Source organism: Dendrobium catenatum, unplaced genomic scaffold (assembly GCF_001605985.2).
Source record: "Dendrobium catenatum unplaced genomic scaffold, ASM160598v2 fragScaff_scaffold_231, whole genome shotgun sequence".
NCBI classification, from domain to species: domain Eukaryota; kingdom Viridiplantae; phylum Streptophyta; class Magnoliopsida; order Asparagales; family Orchidaceae; genus Dendrobium; species Dendrobium catenatum.
In genome coordinates, this window is record NW_021318693.1 from 12,020,613 (window position 1) to 12,035,498 (window position 14,886).

The following is a 14,886-nucleotide window of genomic DNA, read 5'->3' on the forward strand; positions in this document are numbered from 1 at the left end:
GGGAGTAGCCGGCGGCAAGATGGCCGGCCGGTGGGATTGGGGTGGCCGACGGGTGGGGTTCCAGGGTGGAGGCAAATGGATGAAGGGAGGAGCTACGGATGTGACCACCTAGAGAACTCACAAAGAGATCTCTTGCAAAAATTCACTAAGAGATCTTCTTGAACTCACAAAGAGAACAAAACAATAGAAAATCATTTTATTCATCAATATCAATGCCTCATACAAGATACCAGAGCCTTTAAATAGGCTCCACGTGAAAACAAAATATAAAAGTCTAAAATGCCCTCTGGGCTACAAAAGCAAACTAATACCCTCATGGGTAAAATGAGAAAAACTGGAAAAGAAAACGCATAATACATAAAATGCTAGTCCAAATAAAATCAGTAGTAGAGGCTCTCCATCATGGCCGTCGATCTCCGATGTTGTCTCTGGTAGACTCGCCGAAACCTCCTGTCGATGACCTCATCATTCTCCCCGGGTGGGAGAGAACTCTACCCCGTCGAGTGCGTGCTATGGAAGCTCTCATATAACTCTAGAAGATCTGGGTCCAATCTCTGTAGCTCCTCTCGAACAATCCACGTGTCCTCTGTCTCCGGTGTCCCTTCCCAATGGACTAAGTATCGTTGGCGCCCTCCATCCTTTGTGGAAATAATCTCATCATCCAGAATGGTTTCGATCTTTTCCGCTCTAGGTGAATGGGGTAAGTTGGGGAGTGGAGGAAGGCTAGGGATCTCACCAGGTGGGGTCACACAAGGCTCATTATAGAGTGGATTGTTGGGGTTAAAATCAGGGACTTCAAAGGCTACTATATCCTCGATATTAAAAGTAGGATTCATATTAAACCCTTTCGGGAGTTCTAGCACATAAGCATTACTATTAACCTTTGCAATTATTTTAAATGGTCCGGCGCTTCTCGCATGTAACTTCTTTACGGACCCAGGAAGAAAATGCTCCGGGCGGATCCGTACCATCACAAAGTCTCCCACTTGGAACTCTTTAAACCTCCTTTTCTTATCAGCATGAATTTTATAATTGGTATTGCTTTGTTCAATTTTCTTTTTTATTTCATTGTGTAACTCATGCAGATGGGATGCGAATGCAAATGCAGACTCAGATGTTCTATCCCTAGGACTCATGGGAATTAGGTCAATAGGTTGTTTAAGTTGGTATCCGTACACAATTTCAGCAGGACTAAGGCCAGTGGTTCGATTGGTAGAGTTGTTATAAGCAATTTCTGCCACAGGAAGTTTTGAGTCCCAATCCCTAAGATTTTCTCCTACCAAAGTCCTCAAAAGATTTCCTAAACTCCTATTAACGACCTCAGTTTGACCATCGGTCTGGGGGTGGAAAGCAGTGGAGAATTGAAGTTTCGTCCCCATTTTGTGCCAAAGCGTTTTCCAAAAATAGCTTGTGAACTTAACATCCCTATCGGACACGATGGTCTTTGGTAAGCCATGGAGTCTAACTATTTCGTCGAAGTAAATCTTCGCGATCCTAGAAGCATCGAAGGTTTTGGAGCATGGAAGAAAGTGAGCTATTTTGGAAAATCGATCAACGACCACAAAGACCGAATCATGCTTCCTAGCTGTTTTGGGTAAACCAAGGATGAAGTCCATACTCACATCTTGCCATGGGCGACTAGATACGGGGAGTGGAGAGTAGAGTCCCGTATTCTGTTTCCGCTGTTTGGCCAGTTGGCAAATGTGTCATCGTTTTAAGAGTTTGCCGACATCGCGCTTGAGGCTGGGCCAGTAGAAACGGTTTTCTAGTGCAGTAATAGTTTTTGCCTGCCAGAAGTGGCCAGCTAAACCTCCAGCATGTAATTCCCATACAAGATATTCACGAAGGGAGGTTTGGGGAATACAGAGTTTTTGAGCTTTGAAAAGGTACCCATTTTCTACCACGAAATCATCTATCGTGCGTTCATGTCCCGAGGTTAAAAGGGAATAGGTATCGTTAAAATCTGGGCAGTCCTTATAGTCTTCCTTAAGGCATTCAAACCCGATAACTTCAGTCCTCATTTCTTGAGTGATCATCATTCTCCTGCTAAGGGCATCCGCTACTTTATTCTCCATCCCAGCCTTATGCCTAATTGTGTAAGTGTACTCTTGTAAGAATTCAACCCAACGACCGTGGCGGGCATTGAGTTTCTTCTGCGAGTTAATGTACCTCAAGGCTTCATGATCAGAGAAGATTACAAATTCTTGTGGCAATAAATAGTGACTCCAGTACCTAAGGGACTGAATGACCGCATAGAATTCTTTGTCGTAGGTAGAATACCTCTGACGAATGTCGTTCAACTTCTCACTAAAATATGCCACAAGATGTCCTTCTTGAGATAAAATTTCACCAATACCGATTCCTGATGCGTCACAAGTCACTTCAAAAACTTTGGAAAAATCAGGGAGACGCATAACATGGGCTTCAACCATTTTCTTCTTAATGTCTTCGAAATCCTTAGTGGCGGCTAACGTCCAGCGAAATTCCCCTTTCTTGAGGCAGTCGGTTATGGGTGCCACTATCGTGCTAAAGTTTCTAATAAACCTCCTATAGAATGTGGCCAATCCATGGAAACTCCGAACATCTCTGATATTCTTAGGCTCAGGCCACTCATTGATCGCTCTAACTTTCTCGGGGTCGGATGAAATTCCTCGAGATGAGATTATGAATCCGAGAAAGGTAACACTATCAGTAAAGAACACACACTTCTGGAGGTTTGCATACAACTGTTCTTTCCTTAAAATCTCACATACTTGCTTCAAGTGTTCCAAATGTTGGTCTACTTATTTACTGTAAATCAATATATCATCGAAGTAGACAACCACGAACTTTCCGAGGAAAGGTCGAAGGACTTGGGTCATAATCCGCATGAACGTGCTAGGGGCGTTACTAAGACCAACGGGCATAACCATCCATTCATACAACCCAACCCATCTTTTGTCTTAAAGGCCGTTTTCCATTCATCACCTGGGCGGATCCTAATCTGATGATATCCGCTTTTAAGATCGACCTTAGAAAACAGAGTTGCTCCCGTCATCATATCTAACATGTCGTCTAATCGTGGGATCGGAAAACGATATTTCACAGTAATTTTGTTGATAGTACGAATATCAACACACATCCTCCAAGAACCGTCTTTCTTAGGAGTTAAAAGGGCAGCAACGGCACACGGGCTAAGGCTCTCTTTGATAAATCCGCGTTGTAGATGTTCATCTACTTGCCTTTTTAGTTCAGCGTGCTCCGTTGGGTTCATCCGGTAGTGAGGGAGGTTAGGCAGGGAAGCTCCAGGCACTAAATCAATGACATGTTGGATGTCCCTAAGGGGTGGAAGTTGGTCAGGTAGCTCCTCGAGGAAGACAACAGCAAATTTCTCCAGAAGAGGTTTTACTTCTTCAGGGATTTGCCCTTCATGATCATCATCCACTTCCCTAGCTACCAGAGCGTACATGGGTGATCCTTGGTGAAGTTCAATATCCACTTCTTTAGCAGTTAAGAAGTGTAAGCCTTTTTTACGCTTAGGGGGAATAACTTTAGCTTCACTCTTATCAGATCGGGGCTGTGAGGGAATCAACTTAATCTTCTTCCCATTGTGCTCGCACACGCAGGTGTTCGTCCTCCCATAAATGTGGACGTCGTTGTCAAACAGCCAGGGACGACCAAGGATAATTTGGCTCACATCCATCGTCAACACATCACACCAAATCTTCTCTTGATATCCATTAAACTCGAGTGGGATAAGGCTCCTATCTTTTATTTCCATGGAAGTTGAGTTAATCCAGGCAGCCTTATATGGATTTGGGTGAGGTGTGGCCTTAATGTTAAGCTTAGAGATCATCGCTGAAGAGATAGCGTTGATGCAGCTTCCGCTATAAATAATAACCTTACAGTTCTTATCCCCAATTTTAGTAAAGGTATGAAAAATTGCAGTCCTTCTCCAGTCGTCACTTAACATAGGTTGGGGCAGCACGCACCTAACGACTTGCAGGGTGGCGGGTTCATCCTCAGTGAAAGAATCTTCTTCTTCATCAACATGATGAACTAAGTCAGTCTCGGGTTCTTCCTCGTCGTCATCAACCTCTTCTATTATGGGGACCTTATAGGGACTAGAACATTGCGAGGCGATATGCCCGTATCCATAACACCTATAGCATTTGGTTCCCGAATTGGGTCTGGGAGTGTCACATTCGGGTGCTTTACCTTTAAGGTCCGGACGATGAGGGGCTGAACTAGCAGCAAGTCGGCTACCGGTCGAGTTTGTGGGTCGGCTTTGAGGCTGGCTGGTGGAAGAACGATACGGGTTGGGTCGGGAGTCAAACAGCCTAGTGTGGGAATGGGTTTTGGACTCCTCTAAGTCAAGTACAAGGCTGCAGGCGGCCTCTAGCGTGTCTATTCCTCTAGCAAACAGTTCGGTGCGAAAATCTTCCCGAAGGCCAGCTCTAAACATAGACAGGATTTGTGTTGGGGTAGGAGATTCCTCGCCGTTGCAACGAATCAGGAAATCGTCGAAGGCGGAGATGTATTCTTTAATGGACTTGCTCCCCTAGGTTAGCCGATTCCACTTATCTAGAAGCTTAGGGTAGTAGGAAGGTGGTAGGTATTTTCTCCTAAGTTCCTGTTTCATAGTCCTCCAATCGTTTATCAGATGTTCTCCGCGAGATTCACGCATGTTTTCCAAGTTGGTCCAGTAAAGGTTGGCTCGACCAGTGAGTTTCATTTCAGCGAATCTGGCTTTCTTCGCTTCAGAGATGTTGTACCATTTAAAGTAGCTATCCATCGATTTGAGCCAATCTAGGAAAACTTGAGGATCAAGGGTCCCGTCATATGTTGGGGCGTCAATCCTAATGTTTTTCAGTAATTGAGCGTCGTTGTCTCTCCAAGGGTTGTCGTTCCCTATGGGCTCTTGGTGGGGTCTTGGGTTATGTTGGTAATGGTCTTGAAGATGTCCGGGATCACGAGGTTGGTTATAATCGGGTCTGTTGCCCTCGCCATAAAGTGAGGGAGGTCTCGACGGTGTGTAGATTGCAGGGTTTCTCATACGCTCGATATTATCTAGTCGGTCACTAGTATGGCGTCTAAAGTCAGCTAAATCAGTTTGGTTGTTGCGGATCTGTTGTGTAACCGATCCCAATTGCCCCACTATGAGGTCTAAAGTCGCTTGCAAGTGCTCCGGGTCCATTGGTTAAGGTTGGGGAATGCTATGGGTGGTTTACTGGAGAGGGGCAGCAAGGAAATAGGTAAGTTAAAGCACTGAAAGGTTGCCAACTGAGGCTGAAACTGAGCGGACAGCAAACTACAGCAACTAGGAAAATTATTCTAAGTGTTCAGAGAGACTCCTATGGTGTGGACAGCACCTAGGACTTAAGTTAGAGACTCCCAACGGCCTATAAATACTGCAGGATTTTAAAAGGCAACAGTCAAACAAGTGCTTAGACTCCCTAACAGTGAAAAACAGCTGCAGGAAATGTGAGGACAGCAGGGTTACAACAAGGCGTAGTTGCTCTAAACACTTAAGAACCTTCCAATCAAAAGGCCAACACTAAGATGCTAGCTAATATGACCTAATTCAACTAGATGCTTGCAGGAAATGCAAAAACAGTAACAAAAACATTGAAATAAATTCTATCTAAGTAATGATATGCATGAAAGTTTTGAACAACCACAAGAACTAAACCCTAGGATGCTTTCTAAACATGTCAAGCATGGTAACCTGGCTCTGATATCAAAATGATGTGATGCATGGTTTGAGTTACACATGATTTAAGAAAAGAAAATTAATTAAAACTTAACCATTCATAATTTCATGGTTCAAATTCAAATCGGTTACAAGAGCTCGTAGAGTTCCTCTTTGCTTAGGCAAAAGAATTACAATAAAAGAAGATAGCCGGACGATTTAATCTAATACAAGGAAAATAATAACGTTAAAAACTAGTAACTTGAATCCCACAAGTAATAAAGAGTTGTTCACACCTTGAGACCTCTTTCTCTCTTTCCTACGAAGACTAGGTTGAGCGGCGGAAGATCGTCCAAGCTAGTAGTGAGGTTGCCACGAGGAGGGAGGAGCCAAGGAACGTCGCCGTAGAGGAGGAACTCGGAGGTGGAGGGGGCACGGTAGATCGACCTTTGATGATCCACGTGTAGACGGAGAAGTGGTCGTCGATGGACTCCACTAGCGTTGGTAGGATCCGGTCCAAGTATTCTTCGACGGTGTCGTCGAAGTCGAAGCCGACGTCGAAGAACGGCGATCGGAGGATATTAACTCTCCCTTGGTTGTCGTATTCAAACCCGAAGTTCCACTCGGGTTCCTCCATTAATCATTGAAGAGAGATATAAAGGTTGCCGCGAAGAATTCTCCAAAAAAAAGGAGATGGGTGGTCGGGGGGTTGGAGAGAAGAGGGGAAGCCGGCGGTAGAAAGGGTGAAAGGAGGAGCTTTTGGTTTTAGAAAACTGAAAAGATTTCAGTTTTAGAGAATTAAGAGGGAAAATTCTGAATTTCAAAACCTAATTCAATTGAGAGGGAGGACTCATTAGGCAAGAGATTAAATCTTGTCATACAGGGGGCCAGCGGCATGAGCATGAGGGGGGGAGAGAGATATGGGAGGGAAAACTGAAATAAATTTCAGTTTAAAGGAAAGAGGAGGAGGAGGTTTCTAATTGAAATCAATTTCTAATTTCAAATTAGAGGTGGGGAAATTAATTGCAATTAATGGGGGAGCCCATTAAGGTGCCGGCGGCATGTATAGAGGGGGAAGGGGATTTGGGAAAGAGGGAGAGGGGTTTCTAAGTATGGATGATGACTAAGCAAATTTTAAATCAATCCAATTCAATTAGAATTTGAAATTTTGGACTCATTCAAAACTTACCATAAGTGGACTTTCCAAATTTAGAAAGGATTTGAATTTGGAAATTCACATCCCAAGCAAGGTGGGGAGAGAGGGAGATGGGGGACGGATGGAGGTGGGGGAGTAGCCGGCAGCAAGATGGCCGGCCGGTGGGATTGGGGTGGCCGATGGGTGGGGTTCCAGGGTGGAGGCAAATGGATGAAGGGAGGAGCTACGGATGTGACCACCTAGAGAACTCACAAAGAGATCTCTTGCAAGAACTCACAAAGAGATCTTCTTGAACTCACAAAGAGAACAAAACAATAGAAAATCTTTTTATTCATCAATATCAATGCCTCATACAAGATACAAGAGCCCTTTAAATAGGCTCCACGTGACAACAAAATATAAAAGTCTAAAATGCCCTCTGGGCTACAAAAGCAAACTAATACCCTCATGGGTAAAATGGGAAAAACTGGAAAAGAAAATGCATAATACATAAAATGCTAGTGCAAATAAAATCAGTAGTGGAGGCTCTCCATCACGGCCGTCGATCTCCGATGTCGTCTCTGGTAGACTCGCCGAAACCTCCTGTCGATGACCTCATCACTTTGGAAGGGAGCTAGTTAATTTTATCATTCAAATTAGAATTATACAAGAGGAAGAAGAGGATCATATGGAGCTGATAAATCAAAATTCTGGAATGACTATTTCGGGATTAGTCATTAAAGCTGAGGCACAAGGAACATCTGATTCTCAGAACTGGAATTGGATCAAGAAGGCTAAGTTGAATGCTCGGGTGGAAGTGTTTTGGTGGAGATTGAGTAGAAATGCTGTCCCATCGCTTCAATTTTTATGCTATAGAAGATTACTATAGAATGCTAATTGTCCTAGGGGATGCAATGCAATTGAAGATGTGGAGCATATCATGTGTGGATGCTAGAAACTTAGAGAGGTAATACACCATCTAAACCAATGGGGTTTCAGAATTCTACTGTTTGATAAATTTGAGCACGGTATCAAATGGCTTGAAACTAATACTATGAAGAAAAGAATGATGGTTAACCTGTATTGCAATACAGTATTCCTTTCCTGAAAAAGTAGAAACAAGATGATTCATGAAGGTGTAGAGGATAATCCTAGTTTGATAGCTTCTAATGCTATTTGCCATGCTTCGGTCTCACATAACTTTAGTCAAAGTAATTTGGGCTTTTGGGATGTTAATCAGTCAATTAGACTGTCTAATACTTGGCATCCTCCTCCACCCAAATGGCTAAAGGTTAATGTTGATGCATCTCTTCTTTCTACAAAGCGGGGATTGCTGCAGTTTTCCGGGACTGCAAAGGGAGATTTCTTTTTGCTTATGGAAGAACTTGTGTTCATTGGGACATAGCTCAATTGGAGTTGCTAGCTATTCATTCTTTAAAGGAGGAGATCAAGGATTGGATGTTCAAATATAAATGAATTATTATTGAGGAGATAATTCAAATATCATTTCTTACTTTCAAAGAGCTTGGAAACAGGGAAGTTCAAGGATGAGGGTATGGAAATTCTTACAAACTTTAATTTTGTCATTTTCAATTGTATTAGTAGAGAAAGTAATAAATTAGCAAACTTATGTGCTAACTATGCTCTTTTCACTAGCTTTAGGTGGGATGATTTTTCGTTGAATAAGGTTCCTCCTTCATTCTTCAACACTTTGAAGGAGGATTCAAGCTTGTAGTTGTTTTTTTATTTTTATTAGTAATATAAGCTCCGGCTTTTTTTTTTTAAAAAAAAAAGCCCAACATGTATTAAGCTAAGCTCCATATGCCAAAACGGAGACTGATTTTTCCGCATAGGATTACACGATATTACAATATAACTTGCATTGGAATGCGTACCATATGTCCCTCTAAAAAAATTATGCTTTCAACTATTATCACCCAAATGAAGCGTCCTCTTGTAAAATCCATTCTGGGCACTAATACAACTGCAGGCAACATTCAAATATTTCAAAATACAAAACAAAAATAACAACGCAACAAAACTAATTTTGTGTTTCCTACAACTATAGACTTAGAAACTCTACATCAAACAAGGAATAGCTAATCATCCCTGCCAATCAGCATAATGCTGTCACCAGCGCTGCACTTACAGGCACAACATTCATTTAATTGCTATGTGGACTTTTGAAAATGTTTAAACTAGCTTATGTGGCATATTAGACAAGTTATTAGTGGAATGAAACAGAAAAGAGAATCCAGGGATGGGAAATATGCTTCACACAATATTAAAACCGTATATTATAAATAAAGGAATTTGCTAAAATAACCCTGCGGCTACAGTAAAGCCAATAAGCCATGTCTCTTTCAGAAATTGCCAATCATTGGGCCATGCTCTGTCAAAATGGGCCCTTCTGAACTAGGAAAACTTGCACAGCTGCCAATTGAAGGAGCCAAAAAGGGGTAGCAGAGATTAGATTGCTAATCACAATGTATGAGCGCTTACTGTACAGCATCTCCGTTAATATATAGAACTTAAAGAGTGCTGAATGCATTTATAATGAGCCGTTTTCACGACATCCTACCGTAGAAAATGCATCAAAATGTCACTATTTGATTTAGATTGTTATACATGCATAGTTGAGCAGGAGAGCTTAAAGGAAAGAAAAGTGTGGATGGAGATTTGATAAGAATAGATGGTCAAACTAGGTGTTAACTAGAATGATTTTGAACTAATGTCACCTTCTGTATGATCTCTTTTTCCAAGCAGCCAAATAGAATTGGAGGATCATCAGATGTAGTCAACTTTCCATCATCTTGCAACTCCAGGACAACCTGATCATTCATAATGCATGGTAATTACACAAAATTCCTAATATCATTTATAGCTCCAGGATAAGCTATTCACATGTAAAAGCCATTTTGATTAGGAAAAATAAACTTAAGAACATTGGCATTAGATGGTCCTCCAAAAACAATTTTCCAAAAACTGAAAAGCACAGGATACGCCTTATTATCATGCACTCGATTGCTTCAAAAGATTAATTAGCAATAAAAAAAACTGAATTGGAATAATATAAAGAGTATGACTACTACTTGCAAAGGAAACTCCTTCATACTTTTTCACAAATATATAGGGTTCTTCATCAGGAAAATATTTTACGTAGATAATCACTAAGCACATTGGTCCAAAATGGTCCAAACAGACAGTCTTATAAAAGAGAGAAATTTAGAACCTCAGGGTGCATGCCTCTCATAAAGAGGGAGGGAGGGGGGGGAGAGAGAGAGAGAGAGAGAGAGAAGTATTGTTGTAGGAGAGAGAATATATAAGAGAGTAGATGGGGAATAAATGATGATTTAAGGATTGTATTAATTTCAATTTAAGAATCCAAATAACATCCATCCTACTCCATTTATCAAAATAAGGGCTAATCAATTTAAATTAAAACTAAATAAAGATAAATAAAAAATCCTATCATCTAATTCAAATTAAAAAAATATATTATTCAACAAGAGCAGAATCCCATCTAGTTTTAATGAAAGCTAATCATAATTCCGAAGTAAAATAAAGGTAATTTTATGGTTTGTTATAATTTGGGTTCAGTCTGGATTTAAATCTAGTCATAAATATGGATTTAGGTACATCTACTGCTTCAATCAACCCATTCAGCATGTCTCTATGCCTACATGAAAAAAAAAATCCATAAAGGAATTTTCAATTGAATGTTTCGGCAGAAATTGAGAAAAGACGAGCAGAACTATTATACAAAATTCCCACAATCTAATTTTTCTGCATGGTACTCCCCATACAACGTAACATGAACAAGCCCAGTGACAATCATAGAGCACAGATGGGATTGTACTTAAGTAAGAAAACTATCATCTATAATATGAAATATTAATAAGTGAACATTAGGGAAATTACAAACTGAATATTTATACCTGCTGTTCAGCTGGAACATGTCCTTCGCTGTCAGTATCCAAAACATACTGGCTACAGAGTTCATCCTTCCATACAAGTGCCAAAGGAGTATTTCCAGTCTGATAGTGTGCATGCCTGAGAAAGCACATGAATTTGATTGAAAATAAAGTTAGAATTAAGAAATGACAATCTTCTAAATGGTATGCAGTTGTCATGCTGATGACTATAACCAATTAATGGCAAGCAGATGTAGCTGTGAAGACAGTAGTTATTGATAGCAGGATTAACCAGATTATTTTTTATTAAATCATAAAAGTATATTCAATGGTTTTAAAAAGAAAATTGCGCTACATACTAATGAAGAAGCAATGTTATAGACTGCTACTTCTAACCCAAAATAATACTACCGATAAATGCAGAGTTATTTAGTTCAACTACAAGGCTTTCAGTGAATTTTTACTTCGCATCAGATAAAGCTAAAATCAAGATTCTCCTGCTCAAAAACTAGAAGAGTATTACTCAAACATGCAAAACATCATACGTACAATTAGTGAGCAATTTAATAGAAATTAAGGAACAGAAACATCAAATATCCAAACTTTGAGTTTTTATGTAACATGCATGCTTGGCACATGAATATTATTTTTGTCTGTTTGTGTGTGAGCCTGAAAACACAGATATGCATGCATGTAAAATGCAACTTCACAAGCATTGATGTATAAAAGTAGAGATAACTACAAGAATAACCACTTACCTGTTGTAAAACAGTAGGCCATCTTTGACAAAAGCAAAGCCGCCTGTATATGCTTTATGCAAGCCAATCCGATTACAATCATAAATTGGTACGACGCTGAATCTATACCTATGGTATGTTGACGGAGGATTACAGGCCCCAGTCTCTGAAAGCTTTGAGTTCAACCAAAAGAATCTGAACTCGGCACTACAATCATATAATGAGTATCCTCGCCAACAAACCATATCAATCACGTAATATGTTTGATCAGGCTGCCAATTGACATCAACATCAATGGAAACTCAAGATAAATACATAATGTAATTAATGTCAACAAAGTTGAAGCGTTTTGACTATTTTAAGAGCTCACCTCATGAAATATGCAATCCAATATACAATAAACATGTGATGGAGCTGATATTTCTTTTGTCCTGGCACCATTAGGCAAGGAAGATGGAAAATGATGCAGAACAGAGCCATTACGAAGTCTGCTCACTGTAGAACCATTTGAAGAAACAACAAAGCAGCGCTTACCAGCAGGCCTTGCAAAGACGTACCTGTAGCATTTCATTTTTAGGAAATGTTTTGGATTCATATTGCTTAAAAGATAATCATGTGATTACAAGTATAAATAACTGATAATATGTTTGGAACGGTGCCAAGATTCATTTCAAAGTGAAAGAAACACAAAAGAACACTCCCATCGCACTCTAATGAAAACAGCTAGCAAATATTGGCCTTCAAGTGCAGTCTCTATACAAGATTATTAATATTCTGCCATCATATCATCAACTATAGTAGTCTCTATAATTTTTTTTTTCAATACCGATATCTTAATATACAACACTACCGTTGCCAGGTCCCACGTCCTGGATGAGAAAAGTGGAGGATTGCGTTAGCTAGTCGACAGCCAGCGTAAAACTTGTCGAATAATAATGACCGATATCTTAATATTCCAGAGTATTCAGTAGCATATAGCCTTCCCATAATTTTTTTTCCCTTTCCTTATAAATTACTGCACAATTGTCATATTTAGTGTTCTTACCATAGTTACGAAGGCACAAGTGCTGTCCTGTTAGATTGAGGTCAGGTGATGGAAGGCTTTTTTTTTTTTTATGTTTGATGTCATAATTTATTTAGGTGATGGAAGGCTTAAGCCTTAAGCAAGGTAAAGTCAAAAGATATGCTATTGTAAACTGAGATAAAATGAGGAATATTTGCTTCCATTTTAGCTTAAGCTCATTTTTACAACTCATCATGATGTCTTAATATTTCATAAAATTGAAGTGATTTACAATTATAAGAAATTAATTATGATTACAAATTAAATTATTACTATACCTTAATAAAGTATAACAAAAGGCAGCACCTAACCATAAAATATAAATTTTTAAGTACGTGAAGCTCAATTAAAATAACCAAATATTTCTACTTTCAATCAAATAATATCGTGTGAGATGGCCAAAAAGTGAGCACATGTTTGCTGCTCACAATCAAAAAGGTGACCAATGATGGAGGGGATTGTCAGTGCTCACAATGAAAGGAGTAACCAATTATTCATGTAAGGGGAAGACATGCTAGAGCTAGGAAGAGAAACGAATTAAGCAACAAATGGCAGCAGTTAAGCCAGGTTTCATTAGGCTTATTTTTTGAAGAGCTTACGCCTTAGACCAGCTAATGCTATGCTTAAGATCAACAAGTTTGACAAGTCCCTTAGAAAATATCCTCCATTGAGAACCTTTTTATCTTACAAAATTCAATATTTTTCTTCTCTGGATATTATATATTCTTTGTTGAGATACAACTAGCAAATTGTATTAAAAGAGTATGGAGCCTATCATGCTTTAAGACCTTTATCTTCACTCATCTTATCTTTTAGCATTATTTACTTAATTTATTCTATAGGCTTTACATACCATGTTCTTCCTATTCTGATGTAATCAAAAATTTGGGAGAGGGACCCTAATTTTTTATCACAAAAGAAGACCTTTCTAAGAAATAGAAAATGACATGAATTGCCAAAAAAGACACAAAATGTGACAATTGAACTAAAAAACAACTTTCATATTATAATAAACTATTACAACTTGGACACAAACAAACAACACAATAAAGACAACAACTTTCCTAAAACTGCTTGCCAAATGTTGAGAAGAAGGATACAGGTGGGTGGTCACTTGCGGAGAGAAGAAAGAGATTAGAAGCCAAGACGAAGGAGGAGAAGCTTGCAAGCTTTCCTAGAAGGAAGAAGAAGAGTTGGACAAAGCTCGCAAGCTTTTTCAAGCAAACCCGCAAATTATGACTTCCAAAAATCACATTTTCTCACTTCTTAAACAACCCAAAACATCTACTATTTATAGACATGAGAGAGGAATACAAATAGCCACAATGACCTCTCATATTCATAATATAAATGAGGGAAATGAAAAGCTAACAGTCAATTCCAGGAAACAAAACACCACAAGTCACGAAAAAGCCCCCCAAAAGTCACGGGAAAGCAGCACAGGTGGAACCCGAAGAAGCAACGGCAAGAACTAAGGAGGCAGCCGTGGGAACCAAGGAGCCAAGGCACGGGAACCCAAGAGCCATCCACGGGAAACAAATAACAAGGGGAAGGAGAAGAGACAAAATTAATGAGCTACTAATAAATTAATAAGTGAACTAAAAACATAGCTCATAATGAGCTAAATCTTAGTTCAATAAATGAACTAAAAACCAGCTCATAACGAGCAAAATCTTAGCTAAAAAATTAATGAGCTAGCAAGCTCAAGGGAAGTCAAAATCAAATTTTTTTGGGTTTGATTTGACCCCCCCCTTTGTCTACATCATATTCTTTCATCAGGTAAATAATACCCCCCTTTCGTACTCTCATCGTCAAGAAGTTTTTTTATTTCTTAATTTCTCTCTTTTTTTTTTTTTGCCATTATATAGGGAATGGTATTGACCACATATTTTAGATAGTTGATCTAATGATTTCCATTAAGCAAATTTTTTTTAAGTTTCCATTAAGTGATTTTATGGTTATGCTAGTTGTATAGCTACTAAAGGTTGACTCATGGATGCCTTAATGCACCAATGTGATCAAAGAGTAATTAAAGCATGTAGATGCTCAAAGATGATTCCAAACATTCCAAGAAAGCTTATACAAGGTTAATTGAGCCTTAAAGTTAGTGGAATTAATTAGAATGCTTAGGTGTGTTAATCTTATAATTTGTCTTATTAGTTCACACAAGTTAAGCTTAGTTTTACTTGAAAATCAAACAAAAAAAGTTTTTGAATTATTTGCTAAAAATTGAATTTTATGGTTATATATATATATATAATAACTACTTTATATAACTATAAATTATAATTTAATTTTTGGATCTGGAACCTTTTTTGAATAATTTTGATATGCAACTTTATATATTTAATTTACTTCTACATTAA

General features: G+C 39.1%; 1 protein-coding gene across 4 annotated transcripts in view; it reads right to left on the bottom strand.

Annotated features, from left to right (window-relative positions):
- LOC110100150 (snurportin-1) overlaps nt 1-14,886 on the bottom strand; it is a 49,895-nt gene that overhangs the window by 14,529 nt on the left and 20,480 nt on the right. For 3 of the 4 annotated variants that reach the window (XM_020827578.2, XM_020827576.2, XM_020827574.2), the window contains exons 3-6: nt 11,828-12,014; nt 11,479-11,729; nt 10,745-10,859; nt 9,545-9,637 (exon numbers count right to left, since the gene is read on the bottom strand). In XM_020827578.2, coding sequence (XP_020683237.1) covers nt 9,545-9,637; nt 10,745-10,859; nt 11,479-11,729; nt 11,828-12,014 — 646 coding nt within the window. Of the gene's footprint in view, nt 1-8,701; nt 8,791-9,544; nt 9,638-10,744; nt 10,860-11,478; nt 11,730-11,827; nt 12,015-14,886 lie in introns of all 4 variants that reach the window. The other variant, XM_028693192.1, reaches the window with a different exon arrangement.